Source organism: Schistocerca cancellata, chromosome 7 (assembly GCF_023864275.1).
Source record: "Schistocerca cancellata isolate TAMUIC-IGC-003103 chromosome 7, iqSchCanc2.1, whole genome shotgun sequence".
Lineage (NCBI taxonomy): Eukaryota > Metazoa > Arthropoda > Insecta > Orthoptera > Acrididae > Schistocerca > Schistocerca cancellata.
The window spans coordinates 124,784,887-124,812,059 of NC_064632.1; the positions used below are offsets into that span (position 1 = coordinate 124,784,887).

The window sequence follows — 27,173 nt, forward strand, 5'->3', positions numbered from 1 at the left end:
TACTCACTCCTTTTGTTGTTGTGGGAGGATAGTCACAAGAAAATGAACAGCAGACCAGCATACAAAGAGATGCCTTTTATGAAGTTATGGATGCAAAATAGAAACCAATGGAAAACCAAAGAATAAACAAAACTAGCAGTTATGCCAACAATGAATAACATGCATTTCAACATCTCAGACTCTGAACACTTCGCATCATGATATTTTTCACTGTCACTACAGCATTCCCCTCCAACATTAATTGCAGCATCGGTTGAATTGCAAATGACAATGGCGCAACAACTTGCTTTGTTTCAGTCTTTGATGTGTCACCGGCATCATTGCTTGACAGTGGTTGCGGTGCACCAGTGCTGGGATGTGGAGTTGGCAATAGGGCTGACATGTCCATGTTGGATTGTCCAGGTGCTTTGCCCAAACTGGTGGAGGTAGCAGAGTAAAGGAGTTTTAACCTATTGTCTGAAATTGTAGTTGGGAGTCCTCCACAGTGTAACTTAAACTGCTTATCACCTCAGCTGAGCACATGTTGGGTCCATGTTTAATTGGCTGTAAAGGTTTATGCACGGCATCTTGCTGGATAGTAACCTGCTTGCATATTGACAACTCACCAAAAACAAATGAATGGCAATATTGTTGTATTCAACTTGCTGCCAGATACAGTTTCCGTATGCTCGACCACAGCTTAGTAACAAAGTTTGATGCTTCAGTAACATCACTTGTAGTGCTGCCGAAGAATTCACAGGATACTAGAATGAAATTTTCACTCTACAGCTGAGTGTGCGCTGATACGAAACTTCCTGGCAGATTAAAACTGTGTGCCAGACCGAGACTCGAACTCGGGACCTTTGCCTTTCGCGGGCAAGTGCTCTACCAACTGAGCTACCCAAGCATGACTCACGCCCCATCCTCACCGCTTTACTTCTGCCAGTTAATTCACAGGATACATGAATTGGTACTCCATACATCAGCTTGGCTGCTGTGGTTCCTAAACTGTCCTTTATAGATGTGTGGATGCACAGTAGAGCAGTGAGGAGCAGTTATGTCCAGTGCCGCTATCTGTGACAATGTAATGGTATTTTCACCTCATGATGTAGGCATTCCACCAGTCCATTTGCTGATGGGTGGTACACTGTGGTTCTAATCCTCTTTGTGCCCAGTAGTGCAGTGAGAGCCTTGGACAGATATGAATCAAATTGTCTACTCTGATATGTGCTGATACATTAGAGGAACCCTGAAATGGGCGATCCACACATGGAAAAAGATGGTAACTATTATCTTTGGTGAGATATCTGCCATGGGGAAAACCACTGGCCAGTGTATAAATCAATTAACTTCAGTAAAACAATAGGTAAACCCTTCAGGTGGTGGTACAGGTTCTATTGTATCCAGATGGATGTGTTCAAATTGTTGATTAGAAGGCATAAATACACCGAGCAGTGCATGGACATGTTGAGTAATTTTATTATGTTGGCAGGCGGTGCGTTGAAAATCATAACTATTGCATTCTGCACATAAACTTGGCCACACAAAATCTTGTTTGATCAGTTTGGTGGTGATGTGGATCCCTGGATGTGAGAGTGTGACAGTTGATGCAGTGAAGCGATGGCTAGTTGGAAGAAAGAAGGCCATACTCTTAGTGATGACACATCACAGTGTATCCATGCGTTTTCTGTTGGTACCTGGATATGCCGCTTTTGTAGACCAGGAGATTTTGCCAAAATCTCCTGTAGCTCTGGATTTAGTTGTTGTGCTGCTGTGAGTGCTTCATAATCCAAGAAGCTCATGATCTTTTGGAAGGAAGATCGAATGTAGGTCGGCATGTTCTTTTTGCTGTTGATGTGTATGATGTTGGTAGAGTGTCAACGGCTGCCAGCATTGATTCATCCATTATTGCAGTACTGCACGCACTGCTGTCATGGAAGTGTCGACCATGAAAGGTGCTTGAGAAACTGGATGTTCCAACATGTAACATTTGCGATAATGAATTTCACTTTAGCAAAAGCTGCTAGCTTCATTTGTCCACACTACTTTGTCACCAGATTTATGTGGCCCTTGTACGAACTAGTTTAATAATATTGCTAAGAGCTAAGAGCACATGGTTTCGAGCAAAGGAGCGATAAAAGTTCATGATTCCCAGGAACCATGGTAACTCACATTTTGTTGCCGGCTGTGGATGATTGACTATTGCCTTGATACTCTCCTGTGAAGACCATATTCTGTGGGTGTTAATTGTGTAGCCCAGGAACTGCATCTCTATTGCTCCAAAGACTCACTTTGCTAGGTGAATGAGCAAGCCGTACATGTAAAGATGGCCAAAAAGTTGGTGTAAATGTTCTAGTTATTCTGCCTCTGAAATGGACAGAGGTATCAGTCAGGTATAGTCCGACTGTTAAGTAGACGATAATCACTGCTGGGTCACCACCCATTACTTTTCTTTGACACTTCATGAAGAGGCAAAGCCCAGCTGCTACCAGATAGTCAGCAGATTCCTTGCACCAGCATGAAGGTAAACAGTTGTTTCGCTGCTTTGAACCTATTGAGTTTCAGACATTGTCATTAATGAATGAATTGGCATGCGTGGTGTTGTCAGTATGTGATGCACTCTATTATATTGCACTTGTGCATGCATGAGTGACTGTTGCGTAATTTCTGGAAACTGCCCAAAAAGTTAATATTTGGTGAATCTCCTGTTATCAGTCATACCCCAGCACAATCACTGTGGCAAAATAGATCATGGCTGCTTAGTCTGCTCATCGTGTCCAGAAGACGACAGTGGTGAAGATCTGGGAGCAGCCCAAAAAATGATAAAAAGTCCTCTCCTAGTATCGGGTGCACCACATGACCAACTATAAACTACCATTCACATCTGTTGTGGAGACAAAAGGTGAAGGCTAACGTTACCTGTCTGTACATTTGTATGGTGGAGTTGCTGGGAGCAAAATGATGGTAGTTGTCACGACTATGATGAGGTTGGTGGCTGGCCATGAAAATAGACTCATCTGCTCTTGTGTCCACCAAGAATGGCTGTTTCATGTATTGTGCAGTCCCAGAAAGCCGATGGCTGTCATTTGGAGAGTCAATCACCATCATTACTGACTTACAGTTGCATTTCCCATTCAGCATGATGCACTTCACTTCCTTGCAGCTGTACCAAGCCATCTGTGGTAGCAACATAATTTTGTAACTAATGGCTAACAATTGTACTCCTTGTTGAGTAATGGCATCGTGGTTGGCTGGTGCTTGCTTGAAAACTGCAACTTGTGTAGTAAGTTTTGCTAACTGTGCTTAAAGTGACGCAAACATCGCCATGGTGATATTATCTGGTTGTGGGTCGACAGCGTCTACTCTAGCAGATGGATACATCTCAACAGTGCAATCAGCTGTCTGTGTAAGCACATCCAATTCTCCCATGCACACATTGTGTATCTTTTGTGCGACAACCAAATATTTCTCAGAATATCATCAGTGACTGCATTAGTTTTCAGTGTTGGCAGATGAGATAGCAACTGCAATGGTGAGTGATTGCCTAGTTCTTCTGTCCGCAGTGACTTCTCTAATCTCTTGGTTTATGACTGACATGCACTTGATCAGTACACTTTTAAGTGCTGTATACCACTCTGTAGCTGGTGTCGCATCTAGGATGTTCTTCATATTAGTGGCCATCTCTTCATTAAGTGTTGCAGTGATGTAACAGTATTTGGTCTTGTCTGCTATAACATGTGCCAGAACAAAGTGGCTCTCCGCCTTGCAAACAAAAGCACGGGATTTTGTTGCCAGAATGGAGGTGGCTTCACTGCAGTGCAGCTGACTACCATGCTTGCAGGCTCCTTATCTGCTGTTGTTGCTGCTGCCCTTGGTAAAGTCTCATATTCTATGTAAATCATGAAAGAAACAAGCTGTGCGACTGTTACACCTTTACGTTGCAGTGCGAGGGGTTTATGCACAAGCTGTAGCTGACAGAATTGCTTAAACTTGTCAGGTGGTGCAGTTGAGTCTTTATTGTGTTGTGTGGCATGGTTGTTTCTTACTAGTCTCATTGTGTCCAGTGCATGATCATATTGGAGTTGCTAATAAATGTTGAGTCGATCATATTGGAGTCGCTAATAAATGTTGAGTCTTACAACAAGATATTTATTTCCAGCATAAACAAGTGTAGCATACAGAAATGTGAGTAAGTGATATCTCTGATACAATATAGCAACAAAGAAAAACTAAAGAATAAACAACACTTGCATACATACACTGTCACTGCATTCTCTTTTTCCACAGAATGACCACAGCTCATGCCAAGACTACAAAAAAAAGTTTAATATCTGTGTGCACTTGTGTTAAATGTTGTTATACTGCCACTGCAGCCTGATCATGAAATCTAACCTCGAACATGTTACTAATTAAATAATTTAAGTAGTCAACAAATTTTCTGATTGGTAGTGGAATTTGTAAAAACTTTTCATATTTTTGAAACAGTCATGGTTGATTAAACGTGAGTATGTCCTTAAATGGATGTAATTGTTGAAAAACATGCAGTTTTTTTTAACATGGACTATATAGTGATATAATGTGTGATTTTTCACATACACAAAAAAAAGTCAAATGATCGTTATGTTGTGATCATGATTATGATTTGAGTGTGACACTTACATAGACAAACATGAAGCTGCTCTACTTTTCTACAAATTTAACTTTAAGCATCTTATTAATTTTTGCAACATATACCAATTTATAAAAAAAATGATTTGTCTTCTCTAGTCATTATTTGTGTAGAAACATTGGAGGTATGATATAAGTGTTAATAATTGCCTAGAGAGAAAGAGAGAGAGAATATCATTCTACACTATGCACTTGGCAGTGAATCCATTTATTTTTTTCTTGCTTTCAGGACTTACTGCACTAAAATAGGTTTTTGTCTCTGATTTTTATTTAATAATACAGTTGTTTTGTAAGTCATAGATTTAAATTTTACTCAATCATTTTCATTGCATTAATTATATTTGTCATAATTCTGCAATATAGAGGTTGAGACCAACATAAACCATCTCTATGAATACGTGAATCATTGGAATGTTTATAAATCAGTGTGGTCTCTTGACAAAGATTTGTTTATAAGTCATTATGAAAATGACAAACGCTCAGCAGAGGCATTTGACGCTGACATTAGCAGGTAAGAGAAAAACAATTTATGTGTGTGCTATTCTGCTTCATATCAAAAAAGCATTTTTGTTTGGACCACTTGGATAGTGAATGGTATTTCCCATATCTCAGTTGGGATTATCAATTTTAATGAGACTAAGTTGGATTTAAAGTTATTTGCTTTCTTTCACTTAGCTTGAAGATTTCCACGTTATTAATTAAGCACATTGAATACATAGTTTAGAGTCCAACAGACTGTGTTATCATTCTTGTGGAATACTGTTGCCAGCACAAAAAGGACTTATCAGGAGCTTGTGCCATAACAAAAATTGCTTCTTTAGTATTTTATATGATACCTGAAAGCCCTGGATGGAGTGAAAATTGCAATAGCAGTAAAGATAACTGCTCATTGTCTAGTTAATGTGTTAACCAGTTGACAGTCACATAAACAAGATTTGAATAATTCGTAGGCTTTTTGACAATGTCCTTTGCCACAGTAACTAACAAAAACACACACTTGTATCACATTGCCCATCACATTGTCCAAACCAGCTAAATTGGCCTGACACTGCTACCAGTTGAGCTGCATCACAGGGATAATGTACCTTGCAAAAGGACAATATGAGCTTGTGTGTGTGTGTGTGTGTGTGTGTGTGTGTGTGTGTGTGCGTGTGTGTGTGTGTGTGTGTGTGTGTGTGCGCGTGTGCGTGTGCGTGTGAGTGTGTGTGTGTGTGTAACCTCCCAGGAGGTTTGTTGTTTTAAAGCTTAGCAAGGATTTCAGTCTTGTTCTAACCGGTGAGAGGGCACCTTTATTCCTTCCATTATTTCTGTTGTATTTTATAATGGAATGGAAGTATCTTTTCTTATCTTCCTGGAAATTTGAGGTTATTCATAAATACCCTACAAAAGTACGGAAAAATGAGACATATCACTGGATAGAGAAGCTCTGCAAGTTTCAATTCGTAATGCATGCTGGGCATACTGAGTACACCGCTAGGGGGCAGGTGTGTGAAGACATGGCATATAATGGGGTGATGTCTGCAATTTGTGTCCTTCAATTCGCTAAATGTTAGTTGCAATGGTTCAGTGACTATTTCAAGCCAAATATCAAGTAAAAATACCAGCAGATGAAACAATTCATAGGTGGTATTACACATTTTGTGAGACTGGCTGCCTATGTGCTGCAAAGAAACCAGGCTGGCCAGAACTGTTGGCCATGAAGGTTGAAAGGGATGGCGAGGTATTGGTTCTTGATAGAATCGTGATTAATAAATGTCCTTCTTAAAGGGCCCTCACATGCTCAGTATTTATTTCGTAATAATATTATGTCATTGTGCAAAAGTGCAAGGCTAAGAATGGAACAATATTATTGCACAGTAACAATATTATTGCACAGTATTTATGCTTGGGACAGTGACTTTGTAGAGAACATGTCAATGTTTGATGAAGTAGACTTCACATTTCTTGTAATAGCAGTTGATACAAGTTGCAAAAAGAAGAGCAATAGGAAGTGCTACACCTGCCCATACTAACATGCTAATAGAGCTTGCAGCAGAGCCAGATAACTATCACAATTTTTTAGGAATGAATGAGGAATCTATCAGCGAATTAGTGAACTTCATTTCACTTTATGTACACAGAAAAAATGCTGTTTATGTACTGATCGGATTTCACTTCCTGTAATCCTGGAAGCAATCTAAAACCAGAAATAGTGACACATTATTGTAAAGGACTGGTAGTGGTGTTACGTATTTTTTCAGTAAATAATTCAGGCTACCGAAACAAACAAATAAGCAGTTGCAGTGTTATTTCCCTGCACTTAAACACATTTGTCAAATTTCTGTACAACTAATCACCAAATAAGTATTAAATACATAATCAAACCACTCCCCTGACTGCACTTCAACAGATGATTCATTTCATCTATCTTTCCTGATATATTCAAATTTCTATGATGTTATTGTAAAAGTTGTTTGATTGTCTGCAATTAACAAAATCTAAGCAGGAATTGTCGAGCACAATATCACCCTTACATGGTAGAACATACTGGAAAAATATATTGAATGAGATTCAATATTTTTAAAGTTCTGCAGTCTCCTTCATTATATTGCACAAATCGTCAGTACTATTCTCAGGCAGTTAAAATCATTGCACAATAATCAGTATTGCACAATAAATTTTGCGCATGTGAGGGCCTTTTTATGTTAATCTTTGAAATAATTTTCATGCCATTCAACCAATGAGTATTATTACATGATTAAATAACAATAGATGATGTGCAGAAATTCTGTACCATTATGTATGCCATCCCTTATAAATGAGTAAGTGTATATCTATCTTCTAACAAGTCAGCAAAAATAATCAAGCTTTGAAAATGTAATTGGATGGATAAAAAATCTACTCACTAAGCTGTGGCAGGAGGAAAAAAAAAGTGTAAAAATTATGGAAACATGCAAGCATTTGAAGTCATTGGATCCTTTTGTCAGAAGTTTGGAACTGAAGGAAGAGGCATGAAGGAAAAGGACTGGAGAGGATTAGGAAATAGAAAGAGTTCTGAAAAAATCCCCCGTCAGGGGAGATTTACTATATGGGTCAGGGGAGACTTACCAGATGGGATAAGAAGGAATGTCTTTCTGCTCATCCTGTCCTGTAAGTCTCCCCTGACCTGGAATTCTGGGCGACCTTTCCAATCTCTCTACGTTTTCTAAACCTCACCAGTCCTTTTCCTTCACCCCTCTTCCTTCTCCTTCAACCTTTTCTACCAGAAAAAGTAGCCACTGGTTCCAAAAAGTTTGCAAATTTAAATTCCTTTATATGTGTGTTCTCCTGCCACCACTTGGTGAGTAGATTTTTATATGTCCAATTACATTATATGAACTGACCAATTAGTCACAATACTCTCTTAAATCCATTAAGTATGGTAAACTTAGAGCAAGCTTGACTGTTTATAGTACATTTCACCCAATCACCTTAAATTTCCTTTATCAAATCCTGTTCCACTAGCATTACCATTTATGGTGAACACTCTTATCTGAATGAAATTCGATCCAGAAAAATCGGCACTTCACTGCAGCAAGGAAATATATATATATACTTAAAAAGAAAGATGATGAGACTTACCAAACAAAAGCACTGGCAGGTCGATAGACACACAAACAAACACAAACATACACACAAAATTCTAGCTTTCGCAACCAACGGTTGCCTCGTCAGGAAAGAGGGAAGGAGAAGGAAAGACAAAAGGATATGGGTTATAAGGAGAGGGTAAGGAGTCATTCCAATCCCGGGAGCGGAAAGACTTACCTTATTTATATGTCTGCTTGTGTCTGTATATGTGTGGATGGATATGTGTGTGTGTGCGAGTGTATACCCGTCCTTTTTTCCCCATAAGGTAAGGCTTTCCGCTCCCGGGACTGGAATGACTCCTTACCCTCTCCCTTAAAACCCACATCCTTTCGTCTTTCCCTCTCCTTCCTTCTTTCCTGATGAGGCAACAGTTTGTTGCGAAAGCTTGAATTTTGTGTGTATGTTTGTGTTCGTTTGTGTGTCTGTCGACCTGCCAGCACTTTCATTTGGTAAGTCACATCATCTTTGTTTTTAGGTATATTTTTCCTTCATGGAATGTTTCCTTCTATTATAACTATATATATATTTTGCGTCACTGAGACCATGGTAATTGTTTTAAAATCTCCACAAGTCTCCACTACTTCACACTACTTCAGCATACACAACTATAAGTGCTGCCCCCCAACAAGGATACAAAAAGTCATCAGGCCACAACAGATTTCTATTATAAGAGTATTGTGGCTATGAGGGCTACAGCACGCTTTGATCTTCCTTAACCTTTGTGACATCATATGCTGTAATTCACCCTAAACACATGACATCACACTGAAGACATCATTATCAATGACATCATTTTGATGCAGTTGCTGATATCAACCATGACGTGATGGGATGTGTACTGCAAGAGTTTGATTACCATATTGGTGATCGCCACGTCACAAGTTGTACCATATCAAATGGCTGTAATGTGTGTTATAAACTTGCAGAGTTGCTTTCTTCATTGATATGCTTCAGTTTTGTTTATGTCTTGTGATTTTCATGCAGGTGTTTTCTGAAACCCTGGACATACTTATGAATAACCCTTTATATTTAGCTACAATTTGAAAGTAATATCTAGCATTCCCAGTAAAAGTGGTAACATTTCTTTAAATTGTTTTATAACCATGTGGAATGTTTTGTTAAGGGTATTCTTATGCTATGATCCAACACTTATATTTTAGAAGTATTTATTTATTCTCAACAATATTATGGGAAAGATAGATTCCTATTCACCATAAAGATGACCTGTTGAGTTGCACTTCAGAAAGGAAACACACAAGATACACACATACACATTCACACAAGCAAGCACACATCATGCACACATGGCCACTCTGGCCAGAGCTAGCTGTCATGCGTGCATGAGCAGTAATGCATGTGTGAGTTGTGCTTGCTTCTGTGAATGTTTGTGTTTCTGAAGAAGGCTTTGACTGAAAGCTCATTGTGTAACAGCCTTTTTGCTGTGCCTGTCTGCAATACGCATCATCTTTACAGTGAGTATTGTTGATATTCCAGCCTGGTCTTTTCATTGCTTTGTTTATTCCCACAATTTTTACAGTATTAACTTTTTTCTGGTGATTTAATTGGACCATCCATGAACTGTCTTTGCTATCAATCATTAATTCAAAATATCTTTCCGCTCAACCTGTCCAGTAAGTCTCCCCTGACCCACAATTCTGGAAATACACAGTAATGTACCCCATTTGCAAAAATAGAGATAAGAGTAGAGTGTAGCTAGGTAAAAGAGTAAAATGGAATTAATACGTAAGTAAATGAAACAAGAAGATAAGATGACATGTTTCATACTTGGAAAGAAATGTTATTGTATCATTCAGAAAGACAGTCAGCTGATTTATTTTAAATTCTTTCATGCTGTTGTCTTACAGAATTATCTTTTAGGAGAATGTACTTAAAGTAAATAAAGCATTGACTCATTAAAAGTGAGCAATAATAATTGTGAGTAAAGTGAATAATAGCACATGTTACTGACACCACTACAAAGATCTTGGAATTTTTACACTCACTTACTAATACGTTATCCCCTTAACTTATTTGTTGCTCATGATTGAAATCAGTTTCACTTGAATTTGCCTTTGTACAACCGTTATATAACATGCCTTGCTGGCTACTTCGTGAGTTGATGTTGCTCAAAAATGCCTTTAAGATGAGAAAGATGACATTATCAACAGCTCACCGAGTTTGAACGAGATCATGGAATAGGGCTGTGAGAAGCTGGATGTTCCTTCCGCAGTATTGCAGACTTGGCAGGAATGTAGCCACTGTATACGATTGCTGACAGTGGTGGTTATGGGAAGATCATGGTCATAAGAAGACTGGACTCCGAACAGGCACATGGCACTACAGACAGAGAGGATTATCGTGTTCAGCATATGACTGTGATGCACTACAGTTCGTCTGTGATGCACTGTGCATACTGCAGTTCGAGCAGCAGTTGACACCACAGTCACACAATGAACTGTTACAAATTGGTTGTATCAAGACAGCTCTGAGTCAGATGCCCTGAAGTGCGCATTCCATTGAATCCAAACCTCCACTTGTTGTGACTCAGTAGTGTTAAGTGAGAGCTCATTGGAGGGCAGAGTGGGGGTTTGTTGTGTTTCCAGATAAGAACCAGTTCTGCCTCCATGACAGTGATGGCCATGTGTTGGTTACAAGGAGGACAGTTGAGTACCTGCAGCCAACCTGTCCACCACCTAGACACACTGGACCTTCACCTCGGATTATGATCTGAGGTATGATTTTGTATGATGGCAGGGGCATTCTCTTGGTTACCCCAAGCACCCTGATTGCAAATTTGTACGTCAGGCTGTTATGCTGCCATTCACGAACAGCATTCAGGGGCTATTTTCAAACAGGGCAATGCTTGCCCACATACTACAGTCTAAACCAACAAGCTGTACAGTCTGTTGACACATTGCCTTGGCCTGCTCGGATCACCATATCTGTTCACAGTTGACCATGTATGGGACATCATTGGATGACAGCTCCACCATTATCAACAAGTAACATTTACCATCCCTGTATTGACTAACCAAGTACAACAATCAGGGAACACAGTCCCCTAAATTGACATCAGCACCTGTATGACAAAATGATGCAGGCATGTTTGTATACTTGCATTCGACATTCTTACAGTTACCCAGGTTATTAATGTACTAGCATTTCACATTTGCAATGGCTTTTCTCACACTTACATTAACCTGTGATCTACACTGACCACTTAAATATGATACCTAGACAAATGTATTCCCAAAATTTCATTATTCTACATTACTACTAGTGTTTGTTTTTTTACCCCTTGAGTACACATACCTTGAATTATTCCACATACCTGAAGGCACTCCTCTGTGAAAGAATATACTGAACATGATGAGTGAATAATGAAACCTTTTCTTTAATTATTTCTTTACTTACAATTTTAAGAGACATTGTGTGACTAAATGGTTTCCATTAGAAGCAGGAGTAACAGAGTGAAACATTGAATTTACAACATTGTTAACTTTGACTCTATATCTTGATTAGAAGAAAGATGCTGAAGACAAAAAGTAAAAGAAAAATTGAATAGTTGCTGGGAAGAGAAAACAGATACTGGATCAGAAGCAATGAAAGATGGCAAAGACTCACCTCAGTTCATTGGTACTTTTGTAGGATGTTGTGAAAACCAAGAATGCCACACTCTGGTTACAAGAATTTTAACTTCCAGTTCCTGGCAAGAGATTTGTCAGACAATCCTAGGAATTGCTGGTCCTACATAAAGTCAATGAATGGACCCAAAATTTCAATTCAGCCCCTCGTGGCTATGTCGGATTTTGAAATTAAAGACAACTGCCATAAATCAGATATTTTTGATTCCAAATTTAAAATTTTATTTACACGTGAGGATAAAAATGTGGCAATGTTTGACTACCTCACAGATTCACTAATAAGAGATGTTGAAATGAGCACCCCAATGTTTAAAAAACAATTAAAGACTATTTAAAGTTAACAATGTACTGGGCCTTGATGAGACTCCAGTCACACTTTACACTGACTATGATATGCAATTTCCACCACTTCCATTGCTCATATTTATCAAGAATATCTTGCAAAACAAATGGTTCCACAAAACTGGATAAGAGAACAGGGTAAAAGGTCAGATGCACAAAAGTACAGGCCAATATCATTGATGTGTGTCTGCTGCAGGCTGCAAGAGCATATTCTGAGCTCAAAAATTGACCTTTCTGGAGGAAAAGTGAAATTTCTCTCAAAGAAAAAAGTATCACACAAAAATTACAATACAGGGGACCAGGTAGATTCCGTCTGTCCAGATTTTTGAGAGGCATCCCACTATTTATCACATTGTCAACTACTAAACTTTGCATATACATGTTTGACTAAATGAATATTGGATTAGTAAATCTCTTTACAATTTAATGGATGGTGAATATTCAACAGAAATGACAGCAGCATTGTTGTGCTCCAAGAAGGCATAACAAGACTTCCAATGTTCTCAATATTTAAATGGTTCATCATAAAGTACAGAAAAATTTGAACAAAGTTTCCACTTGGTGTAATAAATACCCTTCTCTGTAAATATGGATAAGTGCAAGATAATGCTTACAGTAAAGAAAAGGAAAATTAGTGGAGGACATCTTGTGCGTATTACATCATATAAGGCATTCATATACATCTACATAATACTCCACAAGCCACTGTACACTATGGTGGAGGGTACCCTTTATCACAACTAGTCACTTACTTTCCTGTTCCACTCACAGATAGAGTAGGAAAAAATGACTATTTATATGTCTCCGTATGAGGCTTAATTTCTCGCGTCTTGTCTTTGTGGTTGCTATGTGAAGTGTATGTTGGTGGCAGTTGGATCATTCTGCAGTCAGCTTTGTGTGCCAGTTCTGTAAAAGTTCTCAGTAGTGTTCTTCGAAATGAATGTCTTCTTTCCTCCTGGGATTCTCAATTGAGCTCCCGAAAGGTATCCGTAACACTTGCATGCAGATCAAACCAACTGGTAACAAATCTAGCAGCTTGCCTTTGAATTGCTTCAATGTCATCTTTCAATCTGCCCTGGTGTGGACCCCAAACACTTGTGCAGTACTCAAGAATAGGTCACACTAGCACCCTACGAGGAGTCTCCTTTACAGATGAACCACACTTTCCTAAATTTTCCCAATGACCATTCACCTTCCCTACCACAATCCTCACATGCTCATTCCATTCCATTTCATTTAGCATCACAACATTATGCCCAGATGTTTAAACAATGTGATTATGTCAAGCAGGACACTGCTACTGCTGTATCTGAACATTATGGGTTTGTTTTTCCTATTGATCCACATTAACTTACATTTTTATACATTAAGAGCCAGCTGTGATTCATCAGATGAACTAGAAATTTTGTCTAGGTCATCTTGCATAACCTACAGTCACTTTCTTTGACACCTTTCTGTACACCACAGTATCATCAGTGAACAACTGCAGATTGCTAGCCACCCTGTCTGCCAGATGATTTATGTATGTAGAAAATATCAGTGGTCCTATTACACTTCCCTGGGGCACTCCTGATGTTACCCCTGCCTCCAATGAATACTCAATATTGAGGACAACATACTGAGTCCTATTACTTAAGAAGTCTCCGAGCCAGTCACATATCTGGGAGCCTAATCCGAATGCTCATACCTATGTTAACGGTGTGCAGTGGGGTACCATGTCTAACGCTTTTTGGGAATCTGGAAATATGGAATCTGCCTGTTGCCATTCATCCATAGTTTGCAGTATATCGCGTGAGAAAAGAGCAAGCTGGGTTTTGCATGAGAGGTGCTTTCTAAAGCTGTGCTGATACATGGACATGAGCTTTTCGTTCTCTAGGAAATTTATTATATTCAAACTCAGAATATTCTCTAGAATTCTGCAGCAAACCAATGTTGAGGATATTGATCTGTAATTTTGCAGGTCTGTTTTTTTTACCCTTCTTATATACAGGAGTCACCTGCACTTCTTGCATGGTACTGTGCACTGGTTGAGAGACTCACTATAAATCCAAACTAAGTAAGGGGCCAGTGACGTAGAGAACTCTTTGTAAAACCAAACTGGAATTCCATCCAGACCTGGTGACTTATTTGTTTTCAACTCTTTCAGTTCTTTCTCTATGGCAGGGACGCTTATTACTGTGTCATCCATAAGGGACTCTGTTCAATGGTTGAACAACAGTATCTTTTTTACGATTCTCCTGGATGAACAGTTTCCTAAATGAGGGGTTTAATACTTTGGCATTCCTGTTGCTATCTTCTACTGCCAAACCGTGCTGATCAATGAGTGACTGCTATGGAAGCCTTAGACCCTCTTAGAGATTTTACTTAGGACGATAATTTTTTCAGGTTCTCTGCCAAATCTTTAGCCAAGGTATGACGGTGGTACCTGTTGTATGTTTCACACATAGATCTTCTCATAGACATCTTTACCTGTTATCATTTGTGCGTCCTCCTTTGAACTGAGAGTGCAACAGCCTTTGCTTCGTCAGCATTTTCCAAATTTCATTATTAAACCATGGTGGGTCTTTCCATCCTTAATCTGCTTACTAGGCACATACTTGTCAACAGTAGAATTTACAATCAGTTTAAAATTCGCCCATAATTCGTCTGTGGTCATCATTCTGGAATTAAGTGATTGCTGTTCATTGTCTAAGTGAGATGCTAACAACTGCTTATCTGCTCTTTGTAGCAGAGACACTCTCCTAGCCCTCTTGACTGATTTATTAACTTTGATAACCATTGTCACTATGATGACATCATGATCACTTCTCCCCATTTCTTTACTGATGCCATCGACAAGGGCAGACCTATTTGCAGCTACAAGGTCCAAGATACTTCCATTGCATCTAGGCTGCCGAACTAGCTGCTCGAGACAGTTTTCGGAAAACATGTTCAAAAGTACTTTACAAGACTGTCTGTCTGTACCCCTGCAATGAAACCATATATGTCCTAGTCTCTACTTAGTAGGTTAAAGTCACCACCAACTAGTTTTACATGATCTGGGTATTTATGTACAACTGACAATAGACTTTCTTTGAATGGCTCTAGAACGGTCACAGCAGGGTCGGGTGTTCGGTAAAAATATCCAACAATTAAGTTGGTTTCACGTAGGGCTGTTACATGTGACCAGATAACTTCACTATCACACTCACTTTCAACCTCAGTAGAGACAATATTTTTGTTAAATGCAATGAACACCCCCCCCCCCCCACCCATGGCATCTGATCTGTCTTTCCAGTAAACATCCCAAGACTCAGTAAATATCTCAGAGCTTTTTACTTGGGGTTTTAGACAGCACACAGTCCCAAAAAAATTGGATGTTGAGAACTTTCCTGGAGAGCAGTAAATTTGGGAACTTCATTATGAATACTTCAATAATTCAATGATAAAATTTTTGCAATTGGACTGTCTTTACAATGAAAGCGGTCTGATTTCCCTATATATGCGTTCATGAGAGTACCTTCATTCAGGGGTAGTGAGAAGTGATGTGAATGGGATGATCATGTAAGATCAGTGTTAGGGAAAGTAAATGGAAGACATAGATTTCTAGGAAGAGTTCTGGGAAAGTGCAGTGCAGCTGTGAAGGAAATTGCATAAAAAGGAACATATAATATTCTCTGTTATTTCAGACCCTGCTTAGCATTGAAACCCTGTTTATTCTTAGTTCGGTACATTGTTGACACATTGCAGAACTTTCATGGACACTTTATCTGTGGCTCCAGAGCAGTTTGAATCTCAGGATGCACAATCCTCAACCTATTTGGTTGTGTCTAGTTTGAAACAGGTTATACTAAGTGTTTTATTGTGATAATCTGGTCTTCATATTTTTTCCTCATTTTGTGGCAAGCCTATTTATGCTAATAATTGTTTAAAAGTACAAAATGTTGAAGATTTTTATGCCTATAACTTCTTGTTTTTGTATGAATGGCAAGCCATGGCAAAAAAGTTGAAAGATAAGAAGATACTGGTGTTACTCCTGGAGGATTTTCATCTTATTTTGATACACCAAATGAGAAACTGATGAGTGTGTGTGCATGTGCATGGAAGAGGGGGGGGGGGGTCATATTCTTGAAGAATTGAAGGAATTTACAGGCCAAACAAATAAAAAATGACACAATCCCTATACCAGTTATCAACAGATTAGTTCCACTTATTCTCCAGAATCTGAAGAAATTCAGTTTCAAGATAGCAGTGATAAGGAGTGGAATCTTCCATTTCTTTTTGAAAGAAAGAAGGTATTTCCACTTTCAAATGAAATTAAAACCCAAAATCTTGGAGCTCATGACCAGATTGTATTGCTAGCCATGGAAAATGCTAAAAGTGTGGCATTTTCGATATGGAGTCAAGACCTCATTCAATGTCTTCCCAGTGTAAGGTGTTTTTATGTCACTGAGAGCAAAAATGTTTTTATCAATACAATTCTCATGGCATAAGGTTTGTTGGTGACTGTACCGTTATGACCTTGCAGGGCTCTCATGTCCCTGAAATAACAGGTCCAAAAATATATTTTTATGGTTTTCTTCCAACCAAGACAGTTTCCAACCTACTGTAATGACATTAAAAAATTGAGAATTCTCAAAGCCAAAGAATAAAGGCCAGACCACAAAGGTTAAATGGGAATTCTTGGAACAAAGACAATGTATTTCTCAGGAAGCCTGTTGGGTAAATTTGGGTAAATTTAGGGTTCCTGTATTTGAGGAATATCGTGACTTTCCTGCTGCCATCAACATATGTCACGCATAGGGGTAATGAGAACAGGGTAAGAGAGATTAGGGTAGAGGCAAATAGGCAGTTATTTTTCTTTTGATCATTATAAAATTTAAGTAGGACAGAAAATAGCTAATATTGCTACAAAAAGTGAAAAATCAAGGATGGAATAATGACAATATTATGAAAAGGATAGATCACTACTCACCACATAGTGCAGATGTTGAGTTGCAGAGTGGTGCAATGAAAAGACTCCAGTACATGGTGAGAAGCCATCTGTTTTTCTCATAATATTGTTAATATTGCTACAAAGTACTATCTGCCATGCACTGTGCAATAGCTAATGAATGTTGTGTAGCAGTGTCTCTTAATGCAAGTGTGATGTCAGTTATTGGAAGTCTGGATTGCTGTGTCATCACTTGCATGGAGTATTTCCAAACATGGTTTTTATTTTTAAAAAGGGGTATGTGTTTCAGGTTCTGGAGAAAGTAATTCTTGTGGATTTCCATCTGACATTTCTCTTTTTCCCAACACCGCAGGACTATATTGTACCCTGATCTTTAGAGGAAATTTCATTAGTTTATTGTCTCATTTTGTGAAGTCCAGTATATGGCCAGAACTAACATCACATTGTGTTTGCTTTCTTAATACACTAAGGGCAAGAACTAAGTCATAATAATTTTCAAAATAAAAAAGTCCTTCCTCATTGACTTAGGAAACAGGACAGAGCATTTTACCATATCAGAATATGTTGACTAGTTCAGTGACGAGTAAGATCTCAACAGCATTATGCACAATACATTCAAAATTGGTGTTATCACTGTACTAGTTTCCAAGCAAATAATGAAGGTAAATAGGAGCCATTAATTCTGACTTGCTCCAGTGCTCTCTACTTTCAAGACATGTGTTGAGCACCATCATTACACACAATTATTACAACCTGAGAAATCAGCTGTGGTAGAACCTTGTCTAACTGAGGGACAAAGAGTGATGTATGATGAGAAACTGGTAGTTACTCCCGAATCTCTCTATTGAGACTAAGTTTTAAAGGAATTAACTGAAATTAGACTGGCTGATAATATTATAGAGACATATGTTATCTTTGAAGTAAAATATGGAATTGTGTATCATTGAAAATTAAAAAGCAATGGCCTTTCACTTGGTCTTCAGAGGCATATACTTCATAGTGATTCATTGTTTCTGCCAGTTTTCACCACAGGGGTGCTGAACCCTCACTTTGCAGTATTGGTCAACAGTGACAATTTCTGTCACAGGTGCTTTGGTTCGCCAAGGTGTACAAAAGGTCTCCTGTTCATAGTAGGAATCAACTGTGGTGAGATTTAGCAAGCAGCATTCTCACCTGAAGATGGTGACCAGATGAACTGCTGAAATATTGTGCCTAAATGACTGTATGGTCTGGCTACAGACAAAAAAAAAACTATAATCAATTAATGCACCAGAAAATTAACATGAACAGTGACTGCTGCTGTTTGGAAATGCAGGACTACAGAAATGATGCATGTAATCAAGGAAAATAAGAATAGGAAAAATTTTGTGACATTAGGCTTATTTGCCAAATTGAATTAGGGCCAGCAGTAGTGAAATATGAACAGTATGTGAAAGAAACAAGATCATTTGGGTTAGAGCAATGATATGTCCAGTATTCATTTTGCACATGTTTAATTCACATGCTTATCTACATGAAATGTTATGCTGTTTATCTATTATTGAAGGTATAGCACACTGACAATTTATGTAAATTTTTGTTTGAATGACCACTTTTCAATCAACACCAAGTCCAGGCCCTGATTTGTTCAAAAAGGTGCAGCCACATTGGGTAATGCAGTGAGATGAAACGGGTGCTTACAGTGACCTAGATATCTTTTAACACTGAATGAATCTTTAGTTCTAGGAGGTCCAAGATGGTAGCACTGTTGACCACATTACTGCTAATTCCACTCCAGGATTCTTAATTCATCTTAAGAAGTATCTAATACTTAAGTGTTGTAACAGTAAGTGTCTGAAATCAGATCCATTATGTAGTATTGTGATAGTACCATTTGTAGTGCTCGAGAATTTCTGTGTAAATTCTAGAACCACTGGGCCTTCTACCATCTCGACCACACACAATATTCTGGATATGAGTGTTGGATGGTAGAATCCTACCTACTGTGCGTTACATATTTGTGTGTGCCGGTTTAAAATCAGTCGCGGGAAGAAAGTAGACGCGGTGGACAAACGGCACCGACAAGTACTTTCGAGCAATCCATACATGTTTTAGTGAGTGTGTAAGGAAGAACCTATTGGGTCATTGACTATTGTTATTAAAACAAGGACAGTTGAAAAAGAACTCTTGGAAACTCTTGACATAATCTTGCTATTGGCAAGACTTATTTTCTGATTCATATTAAGAAAAGTTATGGTATCGAAGCCAACTTTCTTTTTTCTGATTCATGTTAAGAAAAGTTATGGTATCTAAGCAAACTTTCTTTTAACTGTAATTCAATCTGTTTCTGACGTTCGGCTGTACGAGAGATTTATAGCAAGTTACATATTTATGTGGAAAGTGAGAGTTTTATTGTGTATGGAGGGCAAATACATCATTAATTGATGAAAAGTAAATTTTGTATGTCTACGTATTTCATGAGTAGAAAGAATCTAAAAATTCCTGTTCCTAGAATTATTTGATGGAGAAGAAGACAAGAGAGTTTCCAGCAGCCGGCTAGCCAGTAAAGAAGAGTGGCTGCAAGTTCCAAGTAATTCACCTATTAAAGAATTGGAAGGTAGTTTGGGGGTATAAACCGATATAACCCAGATTCACAATCACTCTTTAAGTCATTAGAATGTTAGAATGTGGCAACCTGTGTGAAAGGACTGAGAAAACAGGAATTTTAAGTAAAAAATGAAAGAAGAAGCTGTTACATGTTGCCATAGCAACCAAACATAATAAGACAAGGGAATTACTCCAAGAAATTGGAATATATTCAAGTACCCAGTGGAGCAAAATTTAAATGGAAAAATGGTGAAGAAATGAATAATTCACAACAATAAAAAAGCAAAGAAGATTTCGACATATTTGTCTGAAAAGAAATATGCATAGAATGATTCAAACACGAAGATCAAGTGCGGGGAGTATACAGCTCTAACAAACATCGCGGGGATGCAGACACGGAAACCAACATACATCCAACGCCGCCGGCATCAGCTGCTGTTCACCAGTGCTGACCTGCCTTCACATCCGCTCACCTACGCAATGCGAGTTCTGTACCGGGTGAGTGTGAAACAAAACTTGATTACTTTATTATGAAGTGGTACAAGATACTGTTGAGTGAACTTTTATTGTGTAATTATCATATTTAAAGTTAGTTTTAAATGCTCACAACAGCTAAGGCATATAAAAGTATGGGAAATATGCAACAGGTTGGGGAAACTGAAGACCTAGCTATGGCCATGAAAATTAGCAAAGAAGTGCCTGACTGGGCTGAGTTAATAAATTTAATCAAAGCTCAGAGTCTTAAGTTAAACTCATTAAATACCCAGAGTGAAGCTTTGAGTGCTCAGAGTGAAACTCTAAAAATTCAAACGACAAATTTAGATTTGTTGAACGCCAAAGTCGACTCTCAAAGCAAAGAATTTAGTAATCTATCCGATAGCATAGGTGCTTTGAAGACTGAGTTCAATGCAGTTAAAAGTAGATTTAAAGAATGAGTTGACAAATTCTTTGATCACTCATATAAAATACAGGGTGTCCCAGCTATCTTGTCCACCCAAAATATCTCAGGAACAATAACAGCTATTGGAAAACGACTTTCACCGGTATCAATGTAGGGCTGGGGCCCATGAATGTACATATTTGGAAACATTCTAAAACGAAAGCATATGTGCTTTTTAACACAAACTTATGTTTTTTTTAAATGGACCTCCTATATTTTTTCTTCAGCAATCCATAGCATGACAAAGCACATACACAATGGCGTTGATTGCATCGCAATATTCCCATTACATCCTGAGATATTAAGATGAGAAGTTGACGCTTGAAACACCTGACATGCGCTGCTAGCGCACGTCCTGTGGCTCAGGCGTGAACCCCATGCTGCCCGTAATCACGATGTGATTGACATGTGTAATCAAACCTCCATACTTATCAAGAGGTCCGAAACAAATAATACGGTCTGCTTCCATCAACTCTCATAAGCACATAATGGTTTCCCTCTTGCACGTTTTACGTATCTACGTACACAATATGAACCAGTACCGATCGGTGTACACCTGTCAGGTTGTCTTATTTATTCTGCACACCCAAAATAAGGTTTATCTAATGCGTTATATGACCCATTGTGCCTGTTGCGCAGGGCCTGGCTCTACCTAGTCAAGTGTCCAACGTAGTTCCCACTACTGCCACAGTTACCACTTCGCCTTGTTTATGATTTGCGACCCATGCAAACTCCTGTACTCCACCACCCTCCGAGCATCCCATTTGTTGTTGCTTTGGCGTGCAATACACCGCTTGCCAGTGTAGTCGTGCATCAGAGTAATCTAGTGACGGCACGGAGGTAGTACACATTGTGAATAAACGTTGTGTTGTGGAACTGTACAGTATAATGTACACACATGAAGATATGGTAGAAATGCTGCTGATCTATGGAGAATGTATGTTGACAGGAAATACGTTACGAGATTGCTTGTTTGTTGATAGTACTGTTAGCGAACATTGTGATTATTAAGTTAATATGTCTGTTTTCTATCCTACTCTACATACCTGTTCTGTACCCTGTTGTAGGTGGACCAAATGCTGTTCAAGCAGAACGGCTGTACAGAAGACGATTCCCTGACAAGCCATCGCCTTCGCATCTGGATGTTTGGTCGTCTCACATCTCGTCTACGTGAAACAGGAAGCTTAAATCCAAGACCTCGACATCGTCCTAGAACACGCACAGATGAATGTGCTGAAGTTGCTGTGCTCGCTACCATAGCTGTGAATCCTCAAATCAGCACATGTCAAATTGAACGTGAAGTTGGTGTGTCGAAATCAAGTGCACAGCGTATTCTTAAACATCATAAATTTCGTCCTTACCATGTTCATTTACACCAGGATCTTCATGGAAATGACTTCTGCAATAGGGTAACATTTTGTCGGTGGGCTCAACAAAAACTTATGACTAATCCAAATTTTTTTGCAGATGTTCTCTTTACCGAAGAGGCATCATTCTCCAACAAAGGAATTGTCAATATGAGGAATATGCATTATTGGTCCGCAGACAGTCCAAAATGGCTCCATCAGGTAGAGCATCAACGTCCATGGAAAGTTAATGTTTGGTGTGGGATTATTGGAGATACCATTATCGGACCTTTCTTTACAAATGGCATCCAAAATGGCAGACAATACTCCAGACTTATATGACACAATCTTCCTGTTCTCTTGGACACCGTACCTCTCAACCGGAGAATGGTCATGTGGTATCAGCATGACGGATGCCCTGCACATAACGCCTTACGAGCACGACGACTTCTGAACTGTAAGTTCCCTGGTAGGTGGATTGGACGAGGTGGCCCAGTTAGGTGGCCTGCCCGATCTCCGGACCTTACACCACTGGATTATTTTCTTTGGGGAGCAGTGAAGGATGCTGTTTACCAACATAAACCAACAACACTAGAGGACATGAAGCAACACATTATTGATGCTTGTACAGCCATCAAAGAGGAAACAGCAGCACGAAGTAGGACATCCTTCATCTGCAGAGTGACCCTATGTATGCAAGCCAATGGGCATCACTTTGAGCATGAGATGTGAACGCTATGTTTAGTATGTAGTGCTGGTATCACAGTGGAAGTTTCTACAAAGGGCCATTTTACCCAGTGATGTTAAGAAGCATTTGTTTGCAACAATTTGTCATTTAACGCATTAGATAAACATAACATTGATAATTATGTGATAATAAAACTAATTGGTTAAACATGTTTACATTCATCTTCTATGTCCTACCTGAACTTCCCAAATCAAAACATTTTTACCTAAACAACGGTAAAACTTTTAGTCCACTTGCTCATTTCACTAAAACCATCAACATGAATTTTAGTATTATGAGTGAATGATTAACTGTCACTTGCGCTAGATCTACAGTAAAGTAAAGTTTTAACGGTGAACGGCATTATCTTTTTAGTAACGGATTAACGAAAAGCGAAGTTAACTTTGTGACTAATGTTGCGGTACACAGATATGTTACAGAACCGCATCACCCCTAGCCTATGGGATAAATACCTGCTGGAATGTACGACGTTAATGCAGGATGGCAGCAGACCGTATTATTCGTTTCGGACCTCTTGATAAGTATGGAAGTCTGATTACGCATGTCAATCACATCGCGATTACGGGCAGCATGGGGTTCACGCCTGAGCCTCAGGACGTGCACTAGCAGCGCATGTCGGGTGTTTCAAGTGTCAACTTCGCGTCTTAATATCTCGGGATGTAATGGGAATAAATATTGCGATGCAATCAATGCCATTGTGTATGTGCTTTGTCATGCTATGGATTGCTGAAGAAAAAATATAGGAGGTCCATTTAAAAAAAGATAAGTTTGTGTTAAAAAACACATATGCTTTCGTTTTAGAATGTTTCCAAATATGTACATTCATGGGCCCCAGCCCTGCATTGATACCGGTGAAAGTCGTTTTCCAATAGCTGTTATTGTTCCAGAGATATTTTGGGTGGACAAGCTAGCTGGGACACCCTGTATATCTTTGCTGACCTTAGTCAGAAACAGAGTAACACTTTTCAAGATTTATCGAAAAGGTTAGAACTTAACATTGAGAACAAATGTAATAATGTAGAATACGAACTTATTGAAAAGTTAGAATCTTTTGAAAACGTGTACAATATTAAGTATAATGATGTAAGGCAGGGGTTGAATACTTCGAAAGAGAGTGTAGATAAGCATAATGAATTAATGCCAGTCAATCAATCGCAAATTACAGGTGTCAGTACATGGGTAGATAATGTAGAAAGAAATTTCAAAGAGAAAATAGCTAACTCTGATATAAATGTAATTAGTTTGGTGGAAGAATTTGGAGAAATTATAGATCTAAAGGTTACCGAGAGGATAACATATGGAAATGTATTGCCTATTCCTTTATCCGAACTCAGTGATACCAGGAAGGGTATGGACAACCTGTGGAGAGAAATTAAGCTTATCCAAGATAAAGTAGAAAAAAGGGTAACTTCACCTAATGTATTAAGTAGTGAAGCGGTGGCTGATTTGCAATGAGGAGCTAATTCTGGGTTATCTAGACAATTCCATAAATTTAAGCCGGACGGAGAGGTACATCTGACCCATTTCTTAAAAAGATTTAACCAAGCATTACCAAAAAATTGGGAACATACCAAGAAGATCGAATTTGCTTTGAGGTACCTTCTAGGGGAAGCCTCAGAATGGGGAACAGTAAATATTGAGAATTTTTCCTAGATTTCAAAAGAAATTTAAAGAGAAGTGCTGGTAGCTAAATGCATGATTTACAAGAACAGATAAATCATGGCTAACACAAAACACACATCACACCTTTCAAACAACCCTCACAAACAAGTGCGCCTGATTTTACATCATTTGCTGTTTCAATAGGGTTGCTAGGATTTCCTTTGAGAACCTCAAAGGGTGAAAGTGAGACAAGTCGGTTTTGTAGGGGACGATTTAACACCAGACCTCCTCCAGCATCTCACTCAAGTACCTGAGGGGTAAAGGTCCTAGGGAAGGTGGGTTGGAAGGGTTTCCTGTCTTTGGGGCTATCTTCTTTTCTTCTTCAATCCTAGAATCCACATCTATTTTTTTCTTTTCTTACTTCTCATTGGAGGACCTGTCTATATTTTTCCCTCTTTTCATGTTCACAAACTTCTATCGCTGAAGTTCTTCCTTATTTCCATGTTTACTAGAAACCTAAATCTTATATTTAGATAAAATGGCTGAAAAATCAGACTACACAACACATCCACATACACACAAATATACACTTCTGCACTAACATTAAATTACATAAGACAAAGCCTGTCATGATGTGAGAACCGCCAGGTGTTGTGGGGGAAAATGTGTGTGCATGTGGAGATATGCACCTATATATAGGAAGCTAATACGGTTCTTCATCGAATGTACATAAGAAGAGGTGCACGTAAACAAAGAACAGTTCTAAATAGATATTAGAATAGGCACAATGAACTCAGGTGCAAAGAGAGACAAAGGCATATAAGTTTATGGAATGAAAATGATACATAATGAACAACTATAAAGTATTAATGAGTAATGGATAAATAAGAAAGAGACGTGAGCAAAGAAAGGAAACGAAAGTAGGAAAGGAATTAGTCATGATGATCATTAAGAAACGTCAATGTCATAAGTACTCTGATGAATTGAAGGATAGTAGGACATAAACAGTGTATCTAGATGTAGTATCTATTGAAAATATAGAAGTTGATAAGCAGAGGAGGACTCTAGGGAGTAAATTATATATTAAAGAACGAATGCGAAGTTTAAAATATATTTATATCTTTAACAGAAGATACTTAATTATGGTATACTTAGAAATGTATACTAGGGTAGTGAACTGTGAGGCCTACTCAGAAAGGATAAGGGGGTCGTACTCAGCATTCACTAAGTAGAAAGGGTAGACATACCTATGTGGAGATAGGATGATCTATGGCCTAAAAAATAGGGATGTTTTGTAAGGAGCATACCTACCAGAATGGAAAGAGGATGCGCTGTCATAAGGTCAACCCACAAGCAAGGAATAGGTACTGATCCTAGGAGAAGGGGACAGTATCATGGCAAAAGTCACAAATCTTACAGGATATGTAGTGATTCGAGAATTTCTGTGTAAATTCTAGAACCACTCAGCCTTCTACCATCTTGAACACACATATTCTGGATATGAGTGTGGGATGTTAGAATCCTACCTGCTGAGCGTCACATGTTTGTCTGTGCAGGTTTAAAATCAGTCGCGGGAAGAAAGTAGATGCAGCGGACGAACAGCACCGACAAGTATTGTCGGGCAATCCATAGGTGTTTTAGTGAGTGTGTAAGGAAGAACCATGGAGTTTATACGCAGCTCTGTGCTTATTGTGTCATTGACTATTGTTATTAAAACAAGAACAGATGAAAAAGAACTCTTGAAAACTCTTAACATGAGCTTGCTATAGGCAAGTCTTATTTTCTGATTCATGTTAAGAAAAGGTATGGTATCTAAGCCAACTTTCTTTTAGCTGTAATTCAGTTTGTTTCTGATGTTCGGCTGTATGAGAGACTTACAGGAAGTTATATATTTACATGGAAAGTGAGAGTTTTATTGTGTATGGAGGGCAAATACATCGTTAATTGACAAAAAGTAAAGTTTAACAAAGAGATAGAGGGGCTGGCCAGTACTTACCTCAGCTCAGTACAGCCGATAGATACATATAAAACAGAACTGAAAATTTACGTTCCTAGCTTTCGGAACAAATGTTCCTTCATCGGGGAGGAGACAGGGGAAAGAAAGGGAAGAAGGGAAAGGAGATTCAGTTACTCACAACCCAGGTTATGAAGCAACAGGGAAAGGAAAATAGGGAGGGTAGCAAGGATCCTTGCTACCCTCCCTATTTTCCTTTCCCTGTTGCTTCATAACCTGGGTTGTGAGTAACTGAATCTCCTTTCCCTTCTTCCCTTTCTTTCCCCTGTCTCCTCCCCGATGAAGGAACATTTGTTCCGAAAGCTAGGAACATAAATTTTCGGTTCTGTTTTATGTGTATCTATCGGTGTACTGAGCTGAGGTAAGTACTGGCCAGCCCCTCTATCTCTTTGTTAGTATTTGTTTCACATCTTTATATGAGATTTTCCATTAATCATTTAAAAAGTAAAGTTTGTATGTCTACTTATTTCATAAGTCGAAAGACTCTAAAATTTCCTGTACCTGGCGTTATTCGACAGAGAAGAAGTCAAGAGAGTTTCCAGCAGCCAGCTAGCCAGTAAAGAAGAGTGGCTGCAAGTTCCAAGTAAGTCACCTATTAAAGAATTGGAAGGTGGTTTGGGGGAATTAACCGATATAACCGAGATTCAAACTCACACGTTAAGTAGTTAGGACGTTAGACATTCTAAAAGCAAAGTAGTTTATGATTTCATTGTTTTCCCCTCGAATTGAACTAATATAAAGCTCACAGGTTTTCAACTAAGTTAG

The 27,173-nt window shown here is 38.7% G+C and overlaps 1 protein-coding gene across 1 annotated transcript in view; it reads left to right on the forward strand.

The window, feature by feature from the left end:
• LOC126092664 (dynein axonemal heavy chain 2) overlaps positions 1–27,173 on the forward strand; it is a 994,477-nt gene that overhangs the window by 240,538 nt on the left and 726,766 nt on the right. Inside the window, exon 22 of the mRNA XM_049908386.1 lies at positions 5,011–5,158. Within this exon, the coding sequence (XP_049764343.1) occupies positions 5,011–5,158 (148 nt within the window). The remainder of the gene's footprint in view (positions 1–5,010; positions 5,159–27,173) is intronic.